The 10,151-nt window shown below is 40.1% G+C and overlaps 1 protein-coding gene across 2 annotated transcripts in view; it reads right to left on the bottom strand.

The window, feature by feature from the left end:
- Khdrbs2 (KH RNA binding domain containing, signal transduction associated 2) overlaps positions 1-9,635 on the bottom strand; it is a 395,206-nt gene extending 385,571 nt beyond the window's left edge. For both annotated transcript variants that reach the window (XR_003378116.1, XM_005359887.2), the window contains exon 1: positions 9,381-9,635. Coding sequence is in view for 1 of the 2 variants with exons in the window: in XM_005359887.2 (XP_005359944.1) it covers positions 9,381-9,471 (91 nt within the window). In the remaining variant the exon portion in view is untranslated. The remainder of the gene's footprint in view (positions 1-9,380) is intronic.
- Between the last annotated feature and the right edge of the window lie 516 nt (positions 9,636-10,151).

Below are 10,151 nucleotides of genomic sequence, written 5' to 3'. Positions count from 1 at the left end.
AAAAATATCCACTCAAAATCAAGGCTTCAAAATTACAGGAACAGAAAATAGACTTTAAGGGTATAATTACAACATTGGTGATTTAACCTCCATCTTTCTACCTCTCTCCTCTTTGTTCAAGCACACAAATTCACGATTTGCGTAGGTTGAAATGATAAATACTATCCATTTTAGACATTTCAATATGCTGTCTTGTCAAGTCAATGTTCACTTTCTCAGGACCTGGGCTACTATTTGTTCATCAAGTGCAAATGGATTTGTCTCCACAATTCTGTTTTCCTTTCCTTCCTTTTCTGTCTATAAATCCATTAGACTCTCTTTGTGACAGCTCCCTTTCTTTCTAGGTTTCTTTTGCCTTTTGTTGCTGCTAATGGTGATGGCAGACTTAGGACAAAGTATAAACATGCAACCTAGGCTGACCTTAAACTCAGAATCCTCCTGCCTTCACTTCCTCAGTGATGTGGTTACTAGTGTATGCCCGCAAGCTCAGTTATTCCAGTAGAGCACACAGAAATTTCTCCATGAAATCTAGCAGACCATCCATGAACTACTGACATCATAAAAATGTACGTGTACTTATGTGCCTTCTACTCACACACAAATGTGTTAAATCCCCTACAGCTTAGACTTGACAAATTAAACATGTAATGCCTCTGTGTATATCAGCAGCATATAGTTATTGTAGAGAGATGTCACCAACTAACATTAAAGGACAACTGTGATTGTCTAATTAAATATAATGGAGTCCTAGCCCCATAGAATCTGTCTCCCAAACTATAGCCAAACTAAGAATACCTATAGAAAGGAACCTAACGCAATGCAGATGTTTTTAAATATTTATTTCTTATTTGTTGATGTACAAAAGAGTTCCGCAATAACCTGGAATGGAGTATAACAAAGTTTTATTTGTTTGGGGATAAACTCACGGAAAGAGTACAAATCTGTAGTCCCCTTGTGTGCTGGGAACTGGAACTAAATCCAGCAGCTGTGAGGCCTACAAACACTTTTTGCCTGCATTTATAGTACATGAGACCACGCCCAAAGTGGGCAGGTATCTTAAAGGCTATTGGATGAAGGAGTTCCCACAGCACTCCTCTACTGAGAGTCAGCAAGTTTAGGAATAGAGATGAGCCACAAATAGCTCAATTAAGGAAAAGTTAGTGGTGTATCAATGGGATACACTGGCCATGACTCCTTAAACTCTAGATGAGTGAAATTAGTCACCATAAGATTTTTCACTCAAGAAAATAAGGGGTCCTATAAAACAAATATTTGATAACTTTGGGAAATCAACTACTAATCATGTTTCTTAAAAAATATTTCTAGGTCATACCTATATTATTGAAAATTATCACTTTCATAAAAAAGCTTAATTTTTCAATCTATGAATATGGTTATAGCATATGCTATTTATTGCATTAAAAATAGAAGTGACAGAATAAAATTTCAAATCAGGTATTTTTTATAATACATACTGGTCAAAAGAAGAGATGTGAAATACAGTGATTAAGCAATCTCTATGAAATGCTGATGGCACATGGTTATACCTAAGGTTTTCTAACCCTTGTAAACACATTGCTTTACTTCTACAGTTACTATAGGAACAAAAGGTTCATTCCAGACTATTTAAAGAGAAACAAAAAACACATGTCAAATTTGTTCTTCTTTAGGTTCTATAGCATAAAAATAAGTATATATTAAACATGCCCACTCATACATAGTTACTTTATAAAATATTAATGCTCAAATCCAAACTTATATTTACATGAAAGTATTATAAAGAAATAAAAACTGAAAATAATAGGTGCTGGTTATCAAATATGAGAATAAAGAGATGCTCTGAAAGGCATAAGGAAGGAGGTGGGCCAGCTGACCCACAGATCTAAACCCAGAGTCAACACATCTGTGATTTCCTAGAATTTCTCTGCTGGAAACATATAAAAAATTAACACAGACAACACACACACTAACACAGTCACAAATGCCCAGACATATATATGCTTATTCTTTCTAGCCAAAAGACTAGATTAAGGGAAGCTTAACAAAACATAATTTTGAAATACAAAATGTCCTTCTCAGTTCAATGAACTATTAAAAACTATGTTCACTCCTTTTAAGAAAAAAAATTAAGTAGAGTTGAATATGATGATACATCTTGTAATTCGAGCATCAGGCTGAGACAAGGGATCATGCAAAGTGGAGGTGAGCCTGGAATATATAATAGGCTCCAGCTCCAAAAAAGAAAAAAAAAAGACAGTTACAAAAAGAAAGATTAAGAAGGAAGCCTATATTTTTAACCTCACGCAATGGTAATCAGGCACTATTTCCCTCTGAATGCTATCAAAGAAGACAGATCTAGAAGTCAGTACTCCCTTTCTACCCACCTCACACAATGTCAGCAGAGGTTATATAAAATCTTGAATTGGTACCCTCACATATAATGAATAGGCTCTTGTTTCCAAACAAGGAAGCACCACAGAGGCTCTATGTCTTCTGAACACTGCTGGAAACTTCACCATGACCCAGGAGGAATGAAGCCTCCCCATCCTTCTTAATATCAGCAGAAATACACAGGAAGCAGTAAAAGGACATCGTCTACCTCCCAGACAGAGTAATGATACCAGTGAGAGGAACATGGCTTGTCACTAAAGGTAGCTTGTTCTGATGGTGGTTCCATGTCTATAGGAAAAGTGTCATAAGCTTATTCTAAAAAGATTTTTTTTTTTAAAAAAAAAAACCATACTGTCATAATATAACACTAAAAATATCCAGGGTACAGTTTAAAAAAAGCATATGCTTCATGGCAAGAACTAGGGAAAACAATTTGAAAGAGAAAAGGCAACCAACAGTTGCCCACTCACTAGGTTCTGTAATTGAGCAAAAGAACAGAAGATCTGAAACACTACAAGTTTACAACTTAAAGATACAGTAAGTAGAATTTTAAAACTCTTCTCTGAGACAGACTCAATCACAGCATAAGAGAGCAGTGGAAAGAAAAATTGACTTAAAACAGAATCAAAGAAATAAATCAGCCCTAACAACAAAGAAACACATAGGCAGAGTCACTAGGACCCTATAGAGGAAGGGAAAATGTGTATGCTCTTCTCATGAAATCCAAGAAGGAAAAGAAGAGGAAGGCACGGCTGAAAAGCATCTAAATTGGCATAAAACAACAGTCAGGAACAAGGTGACAGAGGAGTAACATAGATGTTAAAGAAAGAAGATCATTATGGTGGAGGTAGCTGAGCATCACAGCCTTGATAATCAAACAATCCTACACAGGGCCACACAACAAAGCTGTGCCCATACAATGTATCAATGTCATCCTCTCCGGTTGGATATTACAGACTAAAATAACCTCTGGCTTCACAATTACCTGCAAATGTAAAAGTACTTCAAAATAATGTTTTTTAGTGAATAAATGTTCTTAAAACGATCCTCTGTAAATTGAATTAAGGATTGATAAAATATGGCTGAATTCAACCGTGAAGGAAATTCTGGAATTTTGTTTCTGGAGATGTCTTCTAGCTAGGAGAAAGGTAGTATGTAACTGTGGTATCATCCACTTAGTAACCATGTATCACACACCGAAACTGAAGGCAGGCATTAAGGATTCAGAGACCAGAGTCACAAATCCAACCTCTCAGCTTAGAGGGCAGAAAGACAAGATCAAACAGAACTGCATGTTGCAATGTAGCAGTGGAAAGGTCAAGAAGAAGAAAGGCAAGTTCACCTAATCCATAATAAATAAGATCAGGAAGCTATTATGGAAGGCTTCCTAGATGAAGGGGTAGCCAGCCCCAATTTCTTGAATGAGTAATTATTATAACCAAGGGGAAAAATTAGGGAGCTCTTACAGAAAAGTCACAGCACATAGAATCCCTTAGATACAGGATGGGGAATAGAGGCAGCCAGCTAGCTATACATCATGCCAGATGATGTCGCAGAGAGGCCCCAGGAGCAGAGTCTGAAGTGTGATGAGGAAAAGCTTTGCATGTGTGCTAAGCAGCTCCATATGTGAAGCTCTTATGATGGACATTGTTTGTGCAATGCTGAGCAAGACTTAGCTCTGCCCATCGAGTTCACTCGAGGGAGACAGACCAGCACAACCTAGTAACGATGGAACAATGACACTGGGGACAGTGAGCTCGAGAAAGAGAACATGGCCACCATGGTTAGAACAGGTAAGGGTGAGGAGAGAGGGTGTAGAGAGGCGAATAAGTTATTGCTGGCCAGATAAATTAAGCATAGAGGATCAAGAGGCAAGGCTGGCAACGGAAATAAAAGGTAAGAATGCCAAAGAACACAAGCTCCTTGTTGCGGAAACAAATTATTAAAGAGCCTGAGCCGGCGGGAATTTCATTTTGAACGAATCCTTGTGGAAGTACGGGGTGTACTGAAGTCGGGAACTGAAGTATACTGAAGAGCCTGGAAGAGTTAGACAATTAGGGAAGGCCAGCAGTAGACAGTGGCAGAAACCCAGAGAGGAGAAAGGCCCTGCAAGAGTAGCAGCAGTGCAAACCACAAACCGTGTGCCTCCTGAAAGGGAAGAAAGCCTTTAATAGATGAGGCTGGTGGGGGTGCTTCTGTCATTAAAGTGACTTTCAGGGCAGCGGTGAAGACAGAGGCTAGACAGAAGAGTTTTGAAGAGATAAAGTAAGAAAAATGAGGGAAACTAGGTACTGATTAGTAATACTAGACACCTGAAAGACACAAGAGAGGATAAATGGCAAGAAAGATTAATTTCATTACTTTTGCAAGTGAAATGCAGTCTATTTGTTCAGTTATTCATGTTGTCAAGGCTGCTCCAAAAAAGACTAAGCAGAAGTGGTGGGAGGACCTAGGGAAAAGATGTATCTCTAGAATGAGTTCAAACCACATGGGAAGGGCTGGTGTGCAGGATGTGGGTCAAGCTTGAAAAGAAAAAAAAATTAGTCTTTTATTAATAAAATAATTCAAGAATGGGCATAGAGTCCGTATGTGAGGATAAGCAGGAATGTATATGAATATATGTGAGGTGGGACATGGGATCTGCATGTACTAGGAAGCAAGGAACATAACAGAGCATATACACAGAGACCAAGGAAGCTGAAATCACTTGCTAAGAGGGAAGTATTGTAGGTTGAAGAAGAAGCTTGATGAAGTCTAGATTTATTATTAAAAAAATAATAACTAGTGTTGACCAAACCAAGGCAGACTGACAAGGAACCATTGATGGATGGGGGCATTTAAAAATCTTCTCTGCAGCCATATTTTACAAGACAATATAATATGTTTCCTAACTTGATTTATGAGTTAAAACATAATTCAGCAGTGATTCAAATAGCAAAATAAGAATCACTTTTCCTTTTCTTATAAAATCTAGTCTCACATTGAGACTAAGCAGACAATGGCATGAAAATGCTAAAGAAAATGTGTTTCCTGTATTTACATAAAATTCTGCCCTTATTACTGCAAACAGAAAGGTATATCTCAAAATATCTGTCTGGTGAGCATTGCATTTCCCATTTCACAGATTAAAAAAAATGCAGAATCATACAGGAAAGCAAATGGCATCTTCAGTGCATCACAGTGAAGGGTGGACATGTCAGTACTCAGTACCAAGTGTGTTACACACTGAAATAGATGGGTTTGCCCATGTCATTAATTGGTTTGAATGCAGACTGAAGATTTTAATCTGTACCTGTGTGTGATTGTCTTGTATTTAATAAATGTAATTAAGATTATACTGCTTCTACAGAGAGAAAAAAGACACAGTCACCAAGAAAAAAACATCAATGGAAAGAGTTGTGTAAATATTGTATTTTTTTTTAAATTAGAGGGTGATTCTAGGTGCATTATCAGAATGTTCGATAACTAATAAGCTTGCCAAGAGCTGTGGGAAATATTTAGGGACTAAGATCTAAATTTTAAAGTGATCCTTACTGAGAATTTGAATCTAACTCAGTTTTGACATGTTACCATTAGTGAAAAATTAAAATCCTTGCTGTCATCCCATTTTTAAAAATTCACATAGATCTGTAAACACAAAGACCAACTGCTGCTGGCGGGTCAAGCTTTCACCAAACTCTGGAAGGAGTGGCTCAGAAACTATTTTATTTGGCAATCTTTTCTTTCACAGAACCATAAATTAGCTAAAACAGTGGCGAATCCATCAATATTTGTGAAGACACAGGCAAGAAAGCCTTGCCTAAATCACTTTCACTGAAATTTAATAATCCTTCTGAAAGCATAAACTGTCATAATGGAATAATAAATGTGAATCGGTCACATAGCACATTCCACTGAAAACAAGCTTATGTTCACATACATTTTGCACAGAAGACCCAAGCCTTCAAAGTCACTCAATAGAATTAAGAACATGAATCTGTCTTCCTTGTCCAACATAGTGTATATGCCTCAAATTGCACTATACTGCAGTGAATGTATTATTAATCATTAAACTAGGAAGGAATGAAAAAGTTTCAAAATGTTTAGCTATTGATTTTTCTGTTCTAAGTACGCAAACATCACTTCTTCGCATCAGCAAACATCTGGGAGTAAGTAAGAACTGCAGAAATATTCAGCTCTCCTACTCTAACTATTTAATTTGAGAGAAGAAAACTGGACCCAGACAAGGAAAGCTTACAAAATTCAGGTTAAATAAACGTGGAATTAAATGGAGGTAGCATAGCTATAAATAGCCTCATGAAACTCCACTGCTCAAGCAGAATCGGACCTGGGCCAGAGCATTAAGAATCATACTGAGTTTGCTCTATTACCACATTCAGAAACACCTTCCATAGCAACTGAGGAGCTATGTAAAATTGTAATTGAAGGATGGACGTTATTTTAATCAAATACATTATAAAAACACCTTAACCCATATTACTCAAGATCTGCTATCGCTAACAGTCATATTCATAATGTATTTGTTTTTAATGATTATTTTTTAGAATCACCCTACTGAAAACACAAAACAGAAACAAATGAAATAAAATACAATGAAAATGCAAAAGCAACTCAAAAAGTAATGTGAAGACCATGGCCTTCCAACGTAAATGAAGCAGGCACAAGTGATTATAGGCTTATATCTATCAATTATTGCAAGGCAAAATAAGTCATTGTGGGAGCTCATTGCTTTATATCACTGCTTCTAGAAACTCATTCCAAAGAATGAAATCATCTGGCTCATTTTTATTGCCCCCTCAGTCTCAAGCCTGTCTGCACAGCACTGCTAAAATGTATTTCGGTGTGCACCTTCCTTCCATTTGAGTATCTGTGTCAGGTTTATTTATAGCTGATGTCTTCAATCGGAGCATTTCCAGGTACGAGAAATAAAATCTCTACAGAGATCCTAGAAACCCTCACAAATGGGCTTTGAAAAGACAATGGAAAAAAAAATCTATAATGCAACATGTGCATTCTGATTCACTGAGAATCCAAAGCACACTCCCCTTAAAGTCTAGTAAGCATGAGTAAAGAGCTTGGTTAGCGTTACAGAAGTGACACGCGCCTGCGCTTCTCTTTATGTAACTATCTGGTTACTCTCGGATTACCGATGCCACCTCCTTCTTTCTCCTTTCTCATTAGGAATTCTTTGAATTTAGGCACCCTCTTTGTTTCTTACTGAGATGCTTGTCTAGTTAGGAGCTTTTCCCCTAATCCATTACAAAAGCAGGCCATGCTTCCCCCTGCTGGGAAAAAATTAAATTACAATGTGCATTAGAACAATTTCCTAAATCGCAAGAAATCCGGTGCTTGAGAAAGAAAAGTGCCAGGAAGCCAGGCACTTAGTGTTCTCTTAAAGGTGTTCCTGGTCAGAAATATCCGTGTGTCGCACTCTGTTAAGACCTTCATCTGCATCCCTTAGGTCAGTAAGCTTTGAAAGTACAGTTAACAGACATTAATAGCTGGTGAATCAAAGATTGATTCATCCGTCCCAATGAGAGCTCCAGTTATCAGGAGAGAGAGGATCAGGAATCTGTATTCTTTTTTCATTGTACGCTGAACGGAAACACTTCTGAAGAACAGACTGAAGTGAATAATTGGACATTTTTAATCTGTTAATGCTTATTAAGTCATTCTTTTTCAATATTCCTATAATGAGTACACAGACATCCTTTAAAAGCAGAGGACAGGATAGTCCTTGACTTTAGTTTTTCATTGACTATAATTGGATTATTAGGGAAGTGGTAAACATGATTGTATTTCACTCCCTAAGTACTCTACAAAGCCAGCCTTCCCTTGAAAACAGTTTAGATTATTTGAAGTCTTCTACATTCTGATTATAAATTTCTTCCTGGCAGTCTTTCATGAGATACTTTGTTACTGTAGGTCATAATAAAGAATAACCCATTAAAAATGTCAAATAAATCTAATATCTGTGAATCCTATGAGGAGCAAGATTTTTTTCTATGATGCAAAACAAAGCCTCAAATCTACTTTAATGCTGAGGAACTGGACAAGGGGACGATGCCACTGCTTTTTCTAGTGGGTCAGACCCCACGCTCCCAAGCTGCACGGTAGCCAATTTGAAGATGAAGCAGTTCATAATTAATGAAACATTCATCCCCAAATTCTGCCGTTGTGTTAAATAGGCATGTGCCGATTAGTGGGCATAAGGGATGTCTTTAGTAGCTAGCATTGTTTCACATAAATGGAATAATTGGGGTTAATATTTCTGACAGAGAAGTTTTCATGTGTGCCTTTTCTCAAACGACCTTTCAAAGCAATGCAAAAGGCATAGATGCTCCACTGGGAACCGAAGCTCCACGAACATCACAGGTACATAAAAGAAAACGCGCACCTGATTTAAAAAAAAAAAAAAACAAACAGTTGATCAATTATGGAGCGTTCCTAGGGACCAATATCTCACAGAGTACCCAATAATCTCATTTCAAATACATTTATAAGCACTTTAGCTTCTGCTTACCACGCTCACATAAATACACAAACACGCATACTTTAATGCTGATTAATTCTAAGACTTTCAGGGGAAAGACTGATAAAAGGTTATCAAAATCACTTAGAAACGCCAAAGGGGGAGAAATGTACTAAATAAATAACGCTGATGTGTGTCCAAGACGCTCTCAGAAAAACGTTTCATGGGTCGCATTTCCTCCTGAACTGATTTCCCTGGCTTCTGTGAAGTGAAAAGGTCCCGGTGGAGCACCTGACACTTGCTGGTTTTCCTGTCCAGGACCCTAACAGGTCGCATCCTCCAGTCATGAGACCTCAGGGCTTTGGTCTCCTGCAATTCAGCCTCAGAGGAGCCCGGCTACCCGCGCCGCGCTCCTGCCTTCATTAGCAGCTCCGAGGGGCAGTTTCTGCACAGCGGAGCGTCCACCCTCCCCAACTTCTCTCTGCCCGGGGCTGGAGAGCGCCGGGGCCGGTCCTACCTTCCGCCAGAAGGCGCGACGCGTGCACAAAAGATGGATCCAGGCTATCCTTCTCTGCCATCAGCTCAGGCAAGTATTTCTCTTCTCCCATAGCGCGGACTTCGGACCGTGCCTGGCCAGGCGCGAATCCCGCCCGCTCGGACGCCGCGGTCCCTGGCTCCCGCAGGGGACCGTCCTTCCGCCCGTCAGCGCAGCTCTCGCGCCTGGGGCTGCGCAGCCCGCGCCGGTACCTGCTTCTCCCGCGCCCCTGCCCGGCTCCAGCCGCGGCCTCAGCTGGAGAGGCTGCCCGCGCGGCCCGCCCCCGCCGGCCTCCCATTGGAAGCGGAGCCGGGAGGGCGGGGCGCCCGCGGAGGCGGCCGTCCGTCATTGGGCGGGGCCGCACGTCGAGTCGCCTGAGTGGCAGGAGGCTGCTGCGGAGGGGAGGGGTAGGAGAAGTGCAGGCGCTCTCTCCTGGCCACCTCAGCCGGCAGGGTTCCCAGGCCTGTCTAGTACCCGGGAGCCTGTGAGGACTGCCAGGCGTCCCGGATGCCCAGAGAGGGAGAATGTGTACGCCAGGCACTGGGAGGTGGTGGACTTCACCTGTGTCCCCAAGGCACAGGTGTCTCTCTCCTTGCTGATGGCATGCTCTTGGGCAGGGTTGGAAATCCAAGACTAGACATAGGTTGTGCCTGGTGTTTCCCATGACCTACATACATCTTGGGGCAGGAGGATGTCCACCGATGGACAAATGATGAGGTTATTAAAACATTTAGTAGTACGGCAAAACACTTC

This window comes from Microtus ochrogaster, linkage group LG2 (assembly GCF_000317375.1).
Source record: "Microtus ochrogaster isolate Prairie Vole_2 linkage group LG2, MicOch1.0, whole genome shotgun sequence".
Lineage (NCBI taxonomy): Eukaryota > Metazoa > Chordata > Mammalia > Rodentia > Cricetidae > Microtus > Microtus ochrogaster.
Note: the sequence above shows the minus strand (reverse complement) of the source record. Positions and strands in the feature narration are given on the sequence as shown.